Source organism: Dasypus novemcinctus, chromosome 15 (genome assembly GCF_030445035.2).
Source record: "Dasypus novemcinctus isolate mDasNov1 chromosome 15, mDasNov1.1.hap2, whole genome shotgun sequence".
Taxonomy (NCBI): Eukaryota; Metazoa; Chordata; class Mammalia; order Cingulata; family Dasypodidae; genus Dasypus; species Dasypus novemcinctus.
The window spans coordinates 10044692-10064698 of record NC_080687.1 but is presented as its reverse complement, the minus strand read 5'-3'; the positions used below and the strand labels follow the sequence as shown (position 1 = coordinate 10064698).

Genomic DNA, 20007 nt, shown 5'->3' with positions numbered 1-20007 from the left:
ATGCATATGTATGTATGGAGGAATATGTATATGGATATTTGTATATATACTCTTTTGAATGTATCATGTAACATATTAAATAATGAAGAAGAGAAACAAGTGGGTTACCATGTACCCTGTTCCAATAGAAACACAAACCCTCTCCCATGTAGAATGCATGTACTCATCTATGTTCGTGAATGAAGAGGAGAGTGTGGAGGGCTGTGAACTTTCAGTCCCCACTTGGGGGGGTGGGGGACAGGGCAGAACTGTTGCTGCTAACCTCTCCCACCCCGGTGCCTAATCAATACTTGCACGGTAGTGGGGAAAGCAATGCTAGCCTTCACAGACTGGTTTAGTGGTGAGCTCCGTGAGTCTGCTTTAATAGCAAATTCATACATTGTTGGATTTCAAGTGCAGCAAGGGCAGAAAGAACATTTCTTTTGCTCATTGTTCAGTCATTTATTTGTTCATTTATGCTACAAATATATATGAAGAGTCTAATACACATGCCAGGTACTGGCCAATGTTTACTTTCATTGTCTAGCATATTTGAAGGGTTTTTAAAGACTGCAGAGTAAAAATATAGGATGTTATCAAAGTTCCTTATGGAAGGACGTCCTCTATCCTAGGCGATCAGGAAGCCTTCCTGGAGGAAGTGGTGTTTATGCTTGGGACTGAAGAATAGTAGGAGTGCGTTGGCTGAAGTGGGGGGAGGACTCCACTGTCCACACAGGTGGAAGAGCTAGTGTAAATTCCCCGAGGCAGGAGGAGGGAACTCGGTACTGTGAGGCGTGAGGCCAGTGCTGCCGCAGCCTAGAGAGCAAACGAGGGGCGAGAAGTGTGCAGGGGCCAGATGGAGCAGGCCTTGAAGGCTGGAAGAGTTGCCCCTAATTTTTTATTTTGAAAAATTTCAAACCTATAGAAAAGTTGCAGATCTAGAACAGTGAAGCACCTGTGTTTTCCAGTGGTACCATTTGGCCACATTGACTTTCTCTTTCTCTGTCTCTCACACATGCATACATTTCACATATACACATACACATACATATACATTTACATACACACATTTTTTTCTTTGCTGAACCATTTGAGAGTAAGTTACAGCTATTATGTCACCCCTACATCCTAAAGCATGTATCATTTGAAGACAGAGTTATCCCGACATAATCACTATACTATTATACATTCAAGATATTTAGCATTGATACAATACTATTACTTAATATTCAGTTCATATTTAAGTCTCCAATTATCCCAGTAATGTCCTTTGCTAATTTTAAAAATCCAGGATCATGCATTGCATTAAGATATCCACTGAAGTTTCAGAAGATTTAAGACAGCTCTTTTGTAGAATTCCTAGCAATTTGAATTTGTCTGATGATTTTCCTACAATTGAATTCTGGATGGCAGAATATAACTAATGCGATGTGAGCCCTGAGAAGGACCTAACATTAGGAGCCTGTGACGGCAGTTTCCATTACTGCTGATATTAAATTTCATCACTTGGTGCAGGTAGTGTCCACCAGGTGTTTCCACTGTAGACACAAAATTTCCCACTTGTAAGAAAGTAAGCTGTGGGGTGCTACTTTGAGACTGTAAATATCCTGTTCCCCAACAATCTTTCAACTAATATTTTAGCATCCATTGGTCACCCTTGCCCCAAATAATTACTATTCTCCTGCTTGCAAAATGGTGGTTTTTCTTCTTTCATTTTTTCTACAGTTTTAAATTGCTAGTTTAAATTACTAGTCTGCTGTAAAGAAGAGTCTTTCCTTTTCTACCCTTTTAAAATTTATTATCAGTTTGGACTTGTGGATTTTTAAAGCTCAATATGTATTTATCCCTTGCTGACATTTTGATGTCCCAGTTTCTCCAAGTATGGCCCTGCCTAAAAGTTTTTTGAGAAAATACATTGATCGGGTGATGAATAAATCCATGTATTTATTATGCTTTTGTTCTCCCGAGACTCTCAGTCTGTCCATCTCACATGATCCTATTTTTATTTGCCTATAGGTCTCATGGACTAATTGGCTCTCATTCAGCAGGAACCTAAGAGAAGTCATCTTGCTCCACGTCAAGATGATGCTTGGTTTTGAAACTCTTCTGAACACGATGGAAGCAGTGTCACCACATGACACTGTCAGGGGACGACCAGCAGCCTGAGAATTTCCTACTAATCAAACTGCAGCTTGCAGGAAGCCCCTTTCCGTTAAGTAGGACTGCACAGAAAGCAGCCCCTACTGCCGGGTCAAAAATGAGTGTTCCGCTGATTCCGAAGAAATCCTGCTACTCTCAGTTGCAGGACAACAGAAATGGAGCGAAAAATAATAACGAGGGTACCCTAAGTCTGGGAGATACCAACGCCAATCCAGTCATGCCGGAGGAGGGTCCTCTGGAAGAGTGGAAGACAGGGGGCCTGGCAGGTGAAATTGAAAATGTGAATTCAAGTGAGCCAGCCAACAGCGCCCGTCTGGGTAAGGAGTCTCACAGACTGCAGGGGTTTGGGAAGGAACCCCAGGCCGGCCCCACCAGTCGGAAAGAGGCCCAACTTCCCTCCGCTGTGTTTGGGGAACCGCGCGCAGAGCACACAACAGGGAGAGGCGCGGATCTCCCGCAGGGCCCGCGCGGTGGCCAGGGACCGAGCGTGCCAGGTTGGCGGAGCGCCGGGAGCGAGGCCAGCGCAGAGGGGGCGGCCAGGCGGGACGCCGAAGCCCCCCAGCACGGCCCCCAGGACAAGCCGGCCAGGCCCCTCGACGGAGAGGCCCCGCGGCGGCAGCCCCCCGGGAGAGCCAGCAGCTGCGCCGCGGCCGTGGACCTGCTGGCGGAGGAGCGGGCTGGGAGCCCATCCCGGCAGCCCCTGCACCCCGCGCCCCTGCACCCCGCACCCCTGCAGCCCCCTGAAGCGCCGCTCCGAGTTTCTGTTGTTGGGGAGAAACCCCAGAAGACGCTGACAGACCCTTCGCGAAGGGCAGGTGTTCACCCGGCGGACGATACCTCAGAGGAAAAGCCTGCGCTGCCTCCTCAGCCATCTACCTCGGAAGCCCGGGAAGCCACCCCCGTGGAGCCCCCCGCGGAGGAGGCGGGGGACGGGGGCAGAGGCTGCCCGGCGCCCCCCGAGCCGGCTCTGGATTTAGCCTCGGCGTCCGAGGAAGCCCCGAGGAAGCCGCAAGCACAGCCCGGGCAGGGCCGGCAGGAGCGCGGGCCGGGGTGGAAGCGCGCCCGCCGCGGGGCTGGGCCGGAACGAGGGGCCCCCCCGGCCGAAGGCCTGGGACGTCCTGAGGGAGACAGGGTGGCAGCCCTAGAAAGAAGGGAGCCGTGTGGGAAGGCCCAGGAGCCTTTGTCACCCCCAGAAACCACTGGCGCGGGGAGCCGTCTACCCGACAGCCTTCCCTGCCGTCGTGGGTCGGGCAGCGGCAGCGACGAGGAGACGGGAGTCTTTCACCTCGGAGATGAAGATGCTCTGAAGACTGCCCCCCAGCAGGGCCCTGCTTCGCCGGGAGCCACTGGTAATCAGCCCGCTGGCAAAACGTCGCCCAGTGCAGGCAGGAAGTGGGGTCAAATGGCTTCCAGCGACTTTTCACCAGGTGACAGTCACGTAGCTGTTATCCCTGGAAAGCCATCTGACCGCAAGCTCTTCCAGGTTGGAGAGAAGAGGAGGATGCTGGCCGGTGGGGATATGGATGGTGCCGTGTTTTTGGCTTCAGATACTTCTGTTGGAGAGAGCAAAATCGGGGTCCCTGAGTCCCTTGTCCATCCAAGCAGCAGCTCAGAAGCAGCGGGAAACAAAACGATTGCTGCACCTGTTGCTGAAAATAGAAACCGTCTAGAAGGTGCAGGTGAGACTGAGAGTACCCCAGCAAGAGCACAACCCCTTCCTCGTGCCCCAGCCCCGCTCCCTCCGGAGGCAACTGTGAACGGGACCCACCAGCCACCACCGCCTGGGAGCGGCTTGCAAGATCTCTGCGTGTTCGGCGTTGGCATGGGGCCGCCCTTGGCCGGCCCACCTCCCACCCACAGTGGGCAGTTGTTGGCCACGCCCCCGAAAGTGCCTGACAAGAACACCTGCCCCAGCGGAATTCCCAAACCTGTCCTCACGCCTTCCAAGGATACCCCCTCCTTGCAGGAGGGGATGGAGAACGGCCACATTGAAAAAACAGAGGAAAGGACAGAAACGAAGCCCATCATCATGCCCAAGCCCAAGCACGTGAGACCTAAGATCATCACCTACATCCGAAGGAGCCCCCAGGCCCTGGGCCAGGTGGACACGTCGCTGGTGCCAGTGGGGCTTCCCTATGGCCCGCCCGCATGTAGCTTGCCTCTTGCCAAAGAGGAGAAGATAGCAGGTGGTGATCTCAAGCCACCTGCCGCACTCTATGAGAAATTCAAACCAGACTTGCAGAAGCCGAGGGTCTTCAGCTCTGGCTTGGTGGTGTCTGCAATCAAGCCCCCAGGGCAGCATTTCACGCAGATGAATGACAAGTTTTTGCAGGAGGTAAGAGATTTTGTCATCCTGATGTCATGTATAAGTTGGGTGTCCTAAAGTTTGGGTGTCTATAATGTCAATAAATTGTGCAAACCAAATCTTCTCTCTAAGCAAGCTGACGATTTTGATGGATATATTGGCACAGAATGGATACTTTGACTAGAGGAGGTTGAAGAGAAATGAACGTTTTTGACTAGAAGAGTTTGATGGTTGTAATGAGATGGATCCAGCATCCAAGGGGACTCATTTAAATTTCATTCCATTTAATACACAGATGGGTATGTATTAAATTAGCTTGCATGTTTGAATAAGTGAGCATAAGTCTGTATAAGGCAGGTCAAATGATAAGAGTCCAAAATCAGTACATTCATCACACTGATCAGGCTTGAGTCTCTGGTTGGACTATTTCCCTAATGAGAGAAGCTCACGTTCATACGAATGGAGAACACAGTGAGGGACCCCAAAAGAACCCACTAGACGTGGGCTCTCTGTGTTAAATAGAAACAATAATTGCCCCTCACCATTATTTGAGCACCTGCCAGTGCACTGGGCGCGCATAATGTTTACTCTGTATCAGTCTTCCCTAATCCTTACCACCTTTCTCTGGAGGCTGGAATTGCAACTTTTATCATTTTATTGAGGAGCTCAGGCTCAGAGGGTTTTAAGTAACTCACCAGAGTCCACAAAACTAGTGCAGGGCTGAGATTCTCACACAGGCCTGTGCAGGGTCACACTGCACTGTCGCTGCCATAGCGAGCTGTCCTCCGAGACCTCGGAAGCGACGTTTTTCTCCTGGAACAGTCTCCTTGTGGCAGCCAGAGTGATGGATTAAAACCAACTCTGGATCACATCACTCCTCTAACCCCCCCCCCCCAGGACTGTCCAGGTGCCTTGGAGCATGGGTTTATGGGCTGACCCATGGTCTGTCCCCATTACCTCCCTGACCTCACCTTCCACTCTCCGGCTCTCACTTGGCTCCTCCCCATTAGCCTTGTTGTTCCTCGGACAGTCCAGCACCTCCCACCTCAGGGCTCGGCGCGGCCTTCTGCCTAGGATGTTCTTTTCCCTGACATCTGCCTCACTTTTTTTAAGACTGTGTTTCCATGTCCCTTCACAGAGAGGTCCCCTGCCTGCGCTCTGAGATCGCTTTCCCTAGAGTTTTTTTCTTAGCGCTTCTCTTCCCCGATCTATATACATTTTTGTTTCTGTTTTATCTACTAGAATATGAACTCGACAAGAGGAAGGACTTTTTTCTTTAATCCTATTTTTTGGTCTTTATTTATTTTCTAATGTTACATTCAAAAAATATGAGGTCCCCTTATACCCCCCACCCCCCTCACCCCACTCCTCCCATAACAACAACCTCCTCCAACATCATGGGACACTCACTGCACTCGGTGAACACATCTCTGAGCTCTGCTGTACCACATGGTCAATGGTCCACATTTAAGTTTACATTCTCCCCCAGTCCACCCAGTGGGCCATGGGAGGACACACAGTGTCCAGTAACTGTCCCTGCAGTACCACCCAGGACACTCCAAGTCCTGAAAATGCCCCCACATCACATCTCTTCTTCCTACTCCCCACCCCCAGCAGCCATCATGGCCACTTTCTCCACCTCAGTGCCACGTTTACTTCCATCCCTAATCACAACAATTCCAGAATAGAGCATCAGCAAGTACAGTCCAATCCACACTCCACTCCTCCATTCTTTGGACCCTGGGAGGACTTTTTGTATTTTCTCTTTCCTGCTGTGCTCCCAGAGCTTAGAATGGGACTTGGCACCGATACGTGCTCCAAAAATGTCTAGCACAATGAGCTGACTTATACTTTTCATATATGTTAGATTCAAATGAAAGAATACTAAAGCTCCCTAGAGACTAGTGATTAAATGCAAAGCTGGCTCTAGCTTGAATGAGTGTATTGGCAGGTCTGAAAGAATGTACTGACCATGGGAGACCCATGTCAGACCTGGCAGAGGAAAAGGTGGCTCCACTTTCAGCAGCAGGTGTTGAGTGCAGCAGGCACTGCCTGGGAGAGGGCACCCAACAAGCTGACATTAGCACTTAAACGCCGCCCCCCTGACTGTAATTGGCTCCCCAACTTCCATCTCGGGAGCAAAGATCCTGACCGGAGAGTTGAAGAGTCGAGTCCCTCCGTGCTGACTGCAAGTGGACTTCTCCCACGGTGGCCAGAGGATGCTGCGTCTGCCCGCAGGCAGTAGAACCTCATTAAAAATGGACAGGTTGCCATACTGAGTTTGTACATCAGTCTTTGAGCTCGATTAATATGAGTCTTTCTCACATTCCCCAAATCTCAACCTCTGGGGCCTCCAAGGGCCAGGGCCAGGCTCTGACCCTGGACTTTTCTCTTAAGTTGGGGAGCTCCCTTTGGGGCCTCTGGGAGATGGCCCGCTGACCCTTGCCAGGCAGATCTGCAAGGCTTCAGAGCCCGAAGCCAATCAAAGGAATGAATGAATCCTCTTTCTCTCTTAAAACACACTCATGAGGGAACGCTTTTGTGGCGATATAGGTAAAATTCCTGTAATTTCCTGATGTTCTTCCTCTGGCACCTTCTTATTTTCTTCTATTTTCTCCTGTGAACTTTTTCCCCATCTGCGTCTGATGTCTCCAAGAACAGTTTCTATACTATAGGCGTATCCCCCCCTCCATTTTCTGTCCTCATCCTGCAGCAGTCCCCCCGCCCAGTCTCCAGGAAAGGGGGTCACATGAGGGGTTTGGAGACGCCCCTGGAATTGGGGGAGAACAGCACCTCCACAACCAGAGATGACTCATCCGAGGCAGTTCTTCCCCCGTGTTAAAGAATTTGGGATTTTAAGAGAGACGAGTTACCCTACAAACCAGCACTTTGTCTGTAAACTAGTTTCTGCCATAATCAGAGCCCTTTCCTCTGGGCTTATTTCTGGGTGACCTCCTTTAATGAAGAGCGTGCAATAGGCCGGCCCTGGCCGTTTACTCCAACAGCCGTGACCTTAGGTGACCCACCAGGCCCCCCGCCCTTGTTCAGACCCCAGCATGTAGATCCCAAAGCACCGCCCCCCCCAGCAGCGTGCCCCCAACTCACCACAGCTCCCAGAAAATCACACATTGTATTCATGGCAACAGACGTAATTTTTAAATGCAGAAGCCGTGTATTTTGTAATAAAATGGGAGGGCCTTAAACATAAAAACCCAAAGCACTTTCAGACCCTAATCCCTGCAGGTGACAGATGGGCACCTCAGTTTAAAAGCGCTTCTGAGGGACGGGGTGTCTTCTCCTCTGGCTGGAGGCACACCGATGTTTGAAGCATCGGAAAGTGGCTTCCAAGAATCTAGTCGAGCCAGGCTGATAAAGCCATCTTGCTTCTTGGCGTACGTTCTGCGTGGGCCGTGTGGAGGGCTGGGGCCCCCCTGCCATTGACTTAAAGGGCTCCCTTGGGGTATCGCGAGCCCTTTTCGTTTGGGGGGAAGGACGGTGGGAGGAAGGGAGCAGCGCTGGGCAGGGATGGGGGCTCCTCTTGGAAGGACGTCCTTCCCCTGCCTCTGTCTCAGTGCCCCTAAGCGAAGCCTCCTTAGGGACGGCGGGTCTCCCCAGGACACGGAACGGGATCGAGGATGGGACGGGCAGACAGGAAGAGGGACAGTCCAGAAGGGCTTAGTCGTGGGCCTTGACTGATTTCAGGGACTTGTTTGAAATAAAGGACTCTTCTGCTTGCTTTGCTTTCAGAATTCTTTCCCTACCAAAACTCCATTAGAGAAAGAGGGAAAAAGCCCTCGTCTCCAGGCGTTATGAGAATGCAGTATTATCACCTGTTCTGTTCTGCCAGTAGGGTAAAAGAAGATAGGGTGAAGCTTTTTGTAGGCTCCCTTGTTTTACTAAAAATGCAGAGATGAGTCATCTGAGGCATGCTTCTTTCCTCCTTTTTAAAGAATTCAGTATTTTAAAAGACGAGGTACCTTACGAAGTGGCAGGCACTAAAGTCACTGAAATCGTTTAAGTCGCTGTGCAGGGACATCACAGTGGTTTTTGACTCCTGAGAACTACCCAGTTTCACAGCACTGAGGAAGTACCCAGATCAGCTGGCTGTAAATCCTAAAAACCTGACAGGTCCAGGTGAGAAATGGTCATTTCTTCATGAGAGTACCTGCTAAAAGCAGTGAACAATGGCACCAAAAATTTAGAAACTAAAAAGTAAAAAGGAGCGTTCGTGGGTATAATAGATGAGCTGAAGATTGATGGAGCAGATGTAGAATGTTCTTTCCTAGGAATATAATATGCCCCAGCCTGAATTCAGTCTATCTGCTCTAGCAATCATGCATATTTTACAATGTGATTGTGATAAAACATTAAAGACCTAATCTTTTATTTCAATAATGTCAGTTTAAAGGAGAACTTTGTATCTATTTCAGCATGAAAAGAGTATCAAATTAGGGGTTTTTCTCTTGAACAGCTTGGATCAAAGCTTTTATAGTGCCTATTGCTTAAATGCTTATGATTCCAGAGGAGATAGAAGTTTGACACATAAAATGTATTGTGGTTTAGAGCAGAGTTAATTAACAGATGTATCTTTTCATACATGGTCTTTGGCGCTATCTTTTTATTAAATCATAAAGGAAATAGATTTCATTTTTAATATAAAGAAGGACTGATAGTATGAATAGACCTTGTGAATACAGTAGAATTGCATTTATAAAAGGTACCTCAAGCAATATTCTAATCCAAAATCTTAACTAGGGGAAAAGTAGTAGTAGCATTGCGTTATTAAATCGAGAAAAGGGAAACATGATTCCTTTATATAATAAATATTTAATTGTGCTCCAGTTATGTGCTAGACACTGTTCTAGAAGCTAGGAACTCAGCAGTAAACATATCTCTACTCCAGGGAACTTCAGTTCTAGTGACATTCCATGGAACATCCCTGGCAGCCTCCCCTGACTAAGGGAAGGCAAGCAGGAGAAGGATTTGCAGTCTCGTTTTTAATTATGTAAAGGCATAACAGATGCCTGGAAACATTGTCCACTAGCTGCTCTGTTTTTCCAAGTAGCCTAGTCTCCCTCCTTAACAATGCATATTTTATTCCCTTGGTAGCCAAGTAAAGACTTAAGATAAATGGATAAAGTTTATCCACTACTATGAAAAATGTGCCTGTGAAATGAAACTTTCACCATCTTATGAATGTTTGCTAATTCCTTTCTTTGCTTATAGAGGGACTGCTTGCACAAATTCCAATGGTTTTTTAATAATGAAATTTAAAACCTCTTACAGAGTTTTCCTCCCAATGAAATAGAGATGCTCAGGGTATTAGAACTGGAAGAGACGGGTTGGGTATGTTGCCAACTCTGAGATGGAGGTAAATGAGGCAGCCAAGCAACTCAGCGGCGCCGGAGGGGCGCTGGTTAGAGCTCGTCTCTGTTGGTGTTCATCCTGTGGTGGGAAGTACTCTAATTGGGCTTCTGGTAATTTCTTCTAGGTCGCAGATGGGCCTGGAAAGGAAGAATTTTGTTCTCCTGCCTACACACATTATGAAGTTCCTCCAACCTTCTACCGCTCTGCCATGCTCCTTAAACCCCAGCTGGGATTGGGGGCGATGTCCCGTTTGCCATCGGCCAAGAGCAGGATTCTGATCGCCAGTCAGAGGTCTTCAGCGAGCGCCATCCACCCGCCAGGACCCATAACAGCAGCCGCCAGCCTCTACAGCTCTGAGCCTGCAGGTAACGCACCAAACGACATACCACGGGGTGAATCCCCAAAATAGGAAGGCCGCATCTGTCTGCATCGTCCATCTGCTTGCAAATACTGATGCTTGTCGGAACTCACCTGCTGCAACCACTCTGCCTCCCTGTCACCCCTGGCTTCCTGCAGTTTGCCTCTTGTCTAATGTATTCTGTAAGCTTCGAGTCAGAAAACTTTTTCTGTCCCAGCCAGATAGTAAATATTTTAGGCCGCAAGGGCCATGCGGTTCTCTGTTGGAACTACTCAACTCCACTGCTGTGCTTTGAAAGCAGCCATGGGCAATGAGTTTTAAAGAGTGGGCAGAGGAATTTTGCCTGATGAACCACATCCATAATCGATTTTGATGAGATTTTGTATTTAGCATTACTACTAAAATGGCTTAAGACTTTTGGGATGTTGTGATGGAATGAATGTACTTTGCATTTAGGAAGAGCATGTCTTTTTTGGGATCCAGGGGGCAGATTATAGTAGCTTGGAGTTACATGTCCCAGAAAAACATGTTCTTAATCCATTGCTGTGGCTGTTTAACCCGTTGTAAGTAGGACCTTGTAATGAGGTTACTTCAGTTAAGGGGTGGCCCTGCCAAATCAAAATGGGTCTTAATCCTATTACTAGCAGCCTCATAGAGAAGGCCACAGAGAGAGAAGGCATGACAGTTAGATGCCAAATGAGAAAGGAGAGGATGTCACCACGTGACGGAAAAGCCAAGAAACCCCACAATTCGCTGGCACCCAGCCCCAAAACTCCATGTCTTTGGGGAGAAAGCCTCCCCTTGCTGATGCCTCAATTTGGACTACTCCTAGCTGCAAAACTGTGAGCCAATAAATTCCCATTGTTTAAGCCAGATCATTGTATGGTGTTTTTTTAGCAGCTGAGAAGCTGAAATAGCAGAGGTGGACAAATTTTTTCTTAAAGGGCCTCAGACAATATTTTAGGCTTTGCAGGGCATCTGGGCTCGGTTGCCCCCATTCTCTTCTGCCGTTGTAGTGTGAAAGCAGCCACAGGAAATATGTAAGTGAATGAGTATGATTGTGTTACAGTAAAATTGGATTTGCAAAAATGTGCCTGGTCCATGGGCTGTAGTTTGCCATCCCCTGCTCTAGAGAATACCAACCTTTGGCATGATCAGATCCATTCCTTTATTCCTTTATTCAGTATATTATTCACTCACCTGCTCAACATAGTTGTCTGGTCAGATGCTGGTCTCTGCATTCAGGATGCACTGATTCAAATACTGTCCATGACTTTGTGGGGGAACAAAGAAGTTAATCAGTTATGACAACATGGACAGACAAAGAGTGCACCTGAGGAGGGCTATCCAGCTCGGCTTGGACTGAGAAGGGTCTAGAAATGAGGTGAGCTAAGCTGAGTTTTTGAAGGCTAACCAGTAGTTTGCCAGACTGAGAAGGAGTGAAGGAAGAATACGTTCCTGTCAGAGATAGAGTTTGTCGATATGGGTGATTAGGGTCCCTTTTGGGACCAGTTATTCAGTAGGGAACACTGGAGGATGTTTTGTAGGATTGGAGGTGGTGGACAATTCACTTATGTGACATCGGCAGTTTCAGATTCCTAGGGGATGTCCAGGTAGAAATTTCAAAAGACAGAAATTGGGGCTAGAGATAAGTCTTAAGCCAAAGTTATGACTCTGGGGAAGGAGGGGTCATTACCCTTTCAATGGGGGGTGAAGCCTGGGAAACAGATTAGCAGATGCAGGACAGGGGAGGCAGGAGAGGGTCCAGAAGGAACTTAGGGCAACACCTGCATGTACGGGGAGCAGAAGAGAGAGAAGCCGGTGAGCCAAAGGGCCTGATGGAGGTGGTGTTTTCAGAGTGCAGGGAAGAGGGAGTTTCCAAAGTAGAAAATGGTCAAAACCTGCTCACAGCAGGACAAGTCAGGATGCAAGGAGGGTGTTGGGCTTGGAAATTAGGAAGCAGTTGGTGGCCTAGTTTTGAATGAGCAATTTTAGTAAAATGTGGAGGTGGAAGTCATGTATTAGTAGGTTCAGGAGTGAATGAAAAGTGAGGAAGTGGAAGCAATGAGAATAGACTGCTGTTTCTAAAAATGTGCTACTGAAGGGAAGAAAACAGTGGGTGCTAGCTGGAGGGGGAGGCAAGGTTGGGGTTTGTTTTGTTTTTGCAGAGTATGGCAGGAGCGATTGGAACTGGTTTGAAACCCGAGAGAGAGAGAATAGCCCCTGGAGAGAAACTAATGGAGATGCGGTGGTGAGCACGTTCCCGGTGGAAAGTAATGGGCTCAAGATTGCGTGCAGGGGTCAACCTTGGAGCAGAGCGCAACGTTTCTGGGAGGGAAGGAATGAATGAAAAACTGAGTGAGCGAAGTGTTAATTCCTAGGTTAAAACTGAGAACTATGTATTGACATCACCTAAGTGCCATTTCATTATTTTTACCGCTATTACAGACTTCACAGAAATAGGAGAACAATAATAGCATCTACTAAGGAAGATTTAAGTCAAATGGGAAGACATCCCATAAGACAAACTAGTTAGCTGTAAGATGGTCCAAAGGGAATAATGCCTAATTACAGTTGCTTTGGGATCAAATGACACTGGTGAGCTTAGGACTCATCGTGGGAGCTGCAGGGGAACCATCGTTTTGTTCAGGTGTTGTCTTAGTAAATAGCTCACCGTTACCATTCCTCCTGTTGAAATGGACATTGACAACGACTGTGTTCTCATTGTTCAGCAAACAAAGCTGCCCCGTCATTGGCTAACTTTCATTGCAATTTAGTATGCCTAATAATGGCCTGGAGGAACTTATTAAAAATGTAAGCTTCCTTGGCCCACACCCAGAGTGTGGCATACTCAATATCCCTCTGTTCATTTGGAGAAAAACCGTTGGTATAGTTGATAAATATTTATTGAGCACCTGCTATGTATCAAGTTGTCTTAGGCACTGATGTCTAAACAAGATAGATGAGGCCCCTCAGGTGATTACAATGCAGTGAGTTTGAATACTGTCCTGGTGAAAACTTCTGAGCTCAGGAGAACACAAGAGAGGATCTAACCCAGACTTGAGGTTCAAGATGCCAGATGGTATAAAGGCCAAAGGATTTGGGGCATGGTGGGTGAAGGGTTAGGGGAGGGTAGGAGTAGAAGGAAGAGTATGCCAGGTGGAGCAGAAGGTACACATGAAGATTGGTATGCCTGGAATGTAGAGTGTTAGGAAGTTTGAGTTTTATCCTAAGAGCAATATTGGACCATTAACGGGTTGTAAGCAAGGTTCGTAGTTTTTAAAAGAAATATCACTTGGACAGCACTTTGGAGAATGGATTGAGAACAAAAATGGAATTGGGTGGGCTGAGGATTGGAGACAACAAAACCCTTTAGGAGGTTGTTATAATATACCAGATATGATAGTAGCCCAATCAAGGTGGTGGTGGTGAGGACGGAGAGATGGAGATGGATTGCCAGAGGTAGATTTGACTAACCTCTTGACACCAGGATAGATTGGAAGGGAAAAGAAAAAATAAATAGCAAGGTAGAGAAAGGCCAGTTCTCGCTCAACTCTATTGGCAAAAATCCATGACTAATTCTAATGGGACTCTGCTCAGTGATTAGCTGGTCCACTTGTATTTGTATTTGCATTTTTAAGTGACAACAAAGATGTGGATGAATAGTCTTGATTTTTTGGTCCTGCTATCTTTGACCTTTGGTTCATGTGGAAATCTCTAGATGTCTGTTTGTCATTCTCTCCAAGACAGTTGTCTAGGTAGCATAAAACTTGTCTCCACGGATCTTTGTAATATGGAAAGGGTTTGTATTTTTATTTTTATATACTCCTTTCCTCCATTACTCCAAAAACCATATAAAAAGCACGTTAAAGTACAGGTTCAGAAGTCAGAGAACGTTTAGTGGTTTGGATAGTAGAGTGAGGGAACAGAATCATGCAAGTAGGCTTTTAGTAGACACCAACTGCTTTCATTTCTATTCTGAGGGTTCCTCTCTCTGGAACTGTCCATCTTCCAGCTTTTGTTTGCCTTCTCAACCAGATGTGTTCTATTGGAATTTCTCATCACCTTCTCCTGGGATGGAGCCATGCTGGAATACATTCTTGGTAATTTCCCAGAGGAGACTTAAAGGAAAGGAAAGTTGCATAGTTTCTGCATTTTGGAAACCGTCTTTTCTTTTTTTTTTTTTTTTAAAGATTTACTTATTTATTTATTTCTCTCCCCTTCCCCTGCCCCAGTTGTCTGTTCTCTGTGTCTATTTGCTGCGTGTTTTTCTTTTCCCGCTTCTGTTGTCATTGGCACAGGAATTTGTTTCTTTTTGTTGGGTCATCTTGCTGTGTCAGCTCTCCGTGTGTGCGGCACCATTCCTGGGCAGGCTGCACTTTCTTTCGCGCTGGGGGCTCTCCTTATGGGGTGTACTCCTTGCGCTTGGGGCTCCCCTACAAGGGGGACACCCCTGCGTGGCACGGCACTCCTTGAGCACATCAGCACTGCGCATGGGCCAGCTCTACACGGATCAAGGAGGCCCGGGGTTTGAACCTCGGACCTCCCATTTGGTAGACGGATGCCCTAACCACTGGGCCAAGTCTGCTTCCCTGGAAACTGTCTTTAGTCTGCATTCATTAGATCAAAATTAATTTTCGAGGTTGAAAGCAAATTTCTTTCAAAATATGGAGACTCCAGTGTTGCTCAAGAGAAAGCCTGATACCAGTCTGGTAAACATCTTTTGTAGTTGACTTGATTCTCTCTGAAAGCTTTAGAGTTTTCTCTTATTCTTGGTGTTTTGAAATTTACAGTTGTGTGTGTGTGTGTGTGTGTGTGTGTGCGCATGTGTGTGAGAGAGAGAGAGATGGGGAGGGGGGTACAGAAACAGGAAAACAGTAAAGAGACAGAGACAGAAAAAGAGTGAGAAAGAAAAAAGGAGAGAGAGGGAGGGAGGGGTGGAGAGAGAAAGATTAATTTTGCTTAGTGTTTGTTAAGATCTTTCAGTTTGAAGACTTGTATGACTTTAGCTCTGGGTAATCTTTTGTTTTCTGGATCATCTCTACCTCCCTGTTTTTCTTTTTCTTTCTTCCTGGAATTTAACTTCTTTGATTTTTGGACCTCCTAAAATGATTATCAATGTCATTACCCTTTCTTGCATGTTTCCTCTTACCTCATGTTTTCCTTCTACATTTTGGGCTTTCTTACTTAATTTTTTTTAACTCTTCTGCTGAATTTTTGCTTTGGCACTTTTAACTTCCAAAAATATTTTCTTGATTTCTGATTGCTCCTTTTCATAGCATAGTCCTTATTTATTGTTGTAATGTCTTCTCAAATTTCTTTCAGGATGCTAATTAGATTCTTAAAAAATATTTTTTACTGCTTGAATTCTCTCTATATTCTTAGGGGGCAGTTTTTCTCTTTCCTTTCCTTTTCTTGCACTTTTTGTTTTCGTGTTTGTTTTATGCTGAAACATTTTTTCAAATGTGATCTGTGTGATTGTTCACTCTTATTTTTGAGTTGGGTGAACTTGGAGTTCATATGTTTAAATTCTTTGGAAATCTATTCGCCGCTACCAGGGGATTGGAGGGGGTGGTAGGGCAGGGAGTAAAGGCCTCCTTGGTAGGTGCTCTGTGCTGGGATTAGGGAGGTATTGGGGTGGGGTACACTGTTTACCCCTTATTTTCTGCTCACTTCTCACTCCGCTTTCCCACGGATCTACCATCTCTGTGTCCCTGGCATCTCCAGTCTGTGAGAGCAGCAGGTTGCTTTCTCCACGACAGCTGCACTCTGCTCATCTCTGCCCCATCAGTCAGGGGTCTCCATCTGCATTCTGTGTTCCAGAAATTGTTGACGTATTAGACCTAGTAAATGCTTGTCTTTGTTCTCAGTTTAAATATGTATAATGCTTAATGGTAAGCATTCAATAAATGTTAGCCATTATTAATAGTATCTCTTGAAAATGAGTTACTTTTATTTTAGAGTATCTTTGGTTAAAGAGAATATGAATACTGTCTTCTGTCTACTAGTGGCTGTTAGGTATTGCAAAGTGAATCAGTTTCATCAGTATTGTAAAATAATGGTGAGAACTGTTTCTGATTGTACTCCATTGAAAAGACGTATTTTGCCATATTTTCGTTTTTTGAGTTTTATTCTCTAGCAAATAGAATAAGCACTTTAAAGTTTCTTCTACTTTGAAATGCTAAAGCAGTTTATCAGAAAACACATTTGATTTAACCGTATTTGTTTATAACAATATTGTCCCATCTTAGTAGTTTTGAGCCTCTGATGATTTTCTTGAGAATCACTAATATAAAAGAGGAACAGGGGGCTTTATCCATCCACATGTATAATAGCTGTTTAGTAACTTTCATAGATTTAGAATCTATACAAAATAATTGACTATAATTTTGTGAGATGTGCTAGTGCAAGGTAACTCTGTATTTAACCTAATTTTTTATACAAGTTTCCATTATAAATAGATCTGTCCAGCAACAAAATTACGACATCTGTATTATTTACATTACTATAACTTCTGTTAGAGTTCTTCTCTTTGAAGCATCCCTCCCCCCGCACATGCCAGGTCCCTCACACCTTTCCACCCACCCCCCAATTTCTAATTCCCTTCTCTTACACAAAGACACATTTATTCACTGACCAAAACATGAATAACTCTCATGTTAACTCTCTCTGGGACTTGTTTTATTGTAATCCAGCAGAAAAAACATATCCCTGGATATTGGTGAATCTCTAGATTAAAGGCATTCAGTTTTAAATGACTCATTTATATGGAGGTTCTCTAAATATTATCCAAAAATGCTTATACTCAGTTTTTTCTAATGTTGTCCAAATGGAAACTCAAACTCAGGAATTTTTTAGAAGTCTTACAGCAACTTTGGAGCTTGATGAAAGACACCGTGTAAGTAGTTTATGTGATTTTTTAGATATCGCTTACCTAACACAGTGTTCTGTTGTTATGTTAAACCCATCCGTTCACAGCCCTGAAAACATTACAACAAAACCAAACAAAGCTTTGGCTAGGGGCGCTTTCTGGCTTGGGTGTTGACTAATGCCTGTGAACTCCCGGCTCTAGTAAGTTTCTCTCCTGCCAGTGCCTTCCAGGTCACCCGCACATCTCAAGGATCCTCCTTTTTTGTCATGAAATTAGAAAACTTCTCTGCCTTTGCTCCGGAAAGCCTAGGGTCTAGGGCCCCTCCCTGTTCCCAGTCTGGCCATTTGTTCTTCCTGACACTCCTTTCTGGAATTCCCGTGGGCAGCCACAGGGACTGGTTAATCAGTGTTTCATAAACTCCGCTGAACTGAATGAAGCCAGAGGTGATGCAGTTCTATAATCCTTCTCTTCCTTCTCCTTACTTCATTTTTACTTTCCTTTAGGCCATTTTCATTCTCTAATCCTTCATGCTAGTTTCAGAGTGCTGCTGCTTGCTGGCATCACCATTGCTTCTATTTTGATCATCTCCCTTCAGGCTGAAACCGTCTTCTGTCTTGCCTCTTTATTTTCCTTTCCTTTAGTTAGTGTCTGTCTATCTGTCTGTCTCTCTCTTAAGTAGGAGCTTTGAGATATAATTCACCTACCATACAGTTCACCAATTTAAGTGTGATTTTAAGTGCATTCACAGAGTTGTATGACTGTCACCACAATCAACTTTAGAACATTTTCATCACTCTAAAGGAACCCCCTACTTAGTAGCAGTCACTCTAGATTTCCCTCAAATGCTAGCCCTAGGTGATCACTAATCTCCTTTCTGTCTCTATAGATTTAGTTTTTCTTTACATTTCATGTAATGGGATCATACAATATGTGGTCTTTTGTGATTGACTTCTTTCTCAGCATATTTTCAAGGTTCATCCATGTTTTAACATGCATTGCCACTTTATTCTCTTTTTATTGCTAAATAATATTTCATTGAATGGTTATACCACAATTTATCGATTCATCAGTTAGTGGACATTTGAATTGTACTTTTTGCTGATATGAGCCATGCTTCTATGGACATTTGGGTACAAGTTTTGGTGTAGCTACACATTTTCATTTCTCTTGAGGATATACCTAGGAGTGGAATACCTTGCATTGTTGTGAAATATTTTTTAACTAGTGATTAAAGAGCATCTTCAAAATATTACTACTAACCAAAGTATCACATATTTGGTGTATTTCCCCCCAACCCACTCTTATTATTATAATGATTTTTATATCATTTATACATGAACATATGTGAACAATAAGTGTATAGTAAAAGCTGTGTGAACTTAGAAAGCAAACATGCATAACATCATACAGGGGTCCCATTCATCAACCCTCCACCAACACCTTATATTGTTTTGATACATTTGTTACAAATAATGAAAAAATATTGTCAAAATCCTTACTACTAACTATATTCCTTATCTTACATTTGGTGTATTTCCCCCCCAGCCACCTTATTATTTTTTTTAAATATATTTTTTATGACAGAAGTTGTAAACTTACAAAACAATCATGTACATGTGCAGAATTCCCATCCAATACCCCTCAAGCAACACACCACACCATGGTGTAATATTTGTTACAGATTACGAGATAATATCATCAGATTATTACCAGGTCCATAATGTGCATTTGGCACACTTTTTCCATACTCCTCCATTATCAACACAGTACATCTTTGACATAGATACAAGAATATTACATTATTACTGTTAACCACAGTCAGTAGGTCACTCCAGTTGTTATTTATTTTTTTCTCTCCCCTTCCCACCCACTCCCTCCTTGTCTGCTCTCTCAGACCATTTGCTGTGTGCTCTTCTTTGTCCACTTACATTCTTGTCAGCAGCACCAGGAATCTGTGTCCCTTTTTTTTTGCATCATCTTGCTGTGTCAGCTCTGTGTGTGTATGATACCACTCTTGGGCGGGCTGCACATTTTTTGTACAGGGCAGATCTCCTTGGGGACACACTCCTTGTGCGTGGGGCTCCCCTATGCAGGGAACACCCCTGCATGGCATGGCACTCCTTGCACACATCAGCAGTGTGCATGAGCCAGCTCAGCACACGGGTCAGGAGACCCTGGGTTTGAACCCTGGACCTCCCATATGGTAGGCAGATGCTCTATCAGTTGAGCCAAATCCTCTTCCCCAGTTGTATTTTTTCCCATGCTTCTTCACAATTCCACCACCCTGCAATAGTGATGTACATCTGCTCTAGCTCACAAAGGACACTCTTGCATCTGTACCATCAACCACAATTCCCAACCACCTCTGGGTTTACTGTGTTATTCAGTCCCTAGATTATTCTCTAGCTTTCTGTCAATTGACATTTGCATCCCTGGACTACCCTTTTCAGCCACATACCCATTTATAAAGCAGCAGTTACTCACTATAATGTGTTACCAGCAACTCTGTACATTTCCACATTTTTATAGTAAAGTTAATTAAAACTTCTACATACATTAAGCATTAAAACATATGACAAAACAAAAAAAAATCATTGAGGTTGTGTCTTTGAAAACTACTTTCAAGCATTATGAAAAAATGTTGTGCATGGAAGGGCAATCCAAAGTTGTAGTTATTCTAACACTGTAATTTGTTTAAGAAATCAACTTCAGAGTATTTAAAACAGCAATACAATAAAGAATAAAAATAAATTGTAATTTTGATATAACTTTCAAAAAAAAAAAAACAGTGGTCCATCTCAGTCCTCCTTTTATCTCCTTTAAGAGTCTACCACCTACCACCAGGTCTTGAAGATATTTTCCTACATTTTCTTCTAGAAGCTTTATGGTGCTTGCTTTTATATTTAGGTTTTTGTTCCATTTTGAGTTAATGTTTGTAGAAAGTGTGAGATAAAGGTCTTCTTTCTT

At 44.9% G+C, this 20007-nt stretch overlaps 1 protein-coding gene across 2 annotated transcripts in view; it reads left to right on the top strand.

The window, feature by feature from the left end:
- Positions 1-20007, top strand: part of MTUS2 (microtubule associated scaffold protein 2) — a 560413-nt gene that overhangs the window by 189721 nt on the left and 350685 nt on the right. For both annotated transcript variants that reach the window (XM_058277015.1, XM_058277014.1), the window contains exons 4-5: positions 1996-4474; positions 9936-10176. In XM_058277015.1, coding sequence (XP_058132998.1) covers positions 2114-4474; positions 9936-10176 — 2602 coding nt within the window. In that variant the 5' untranslated portion in view covers positions 1996-2113. The remainder of the gene's footprint in view (positions 1-1995; positions 4475-9935; positions 10177-20007) is intronic.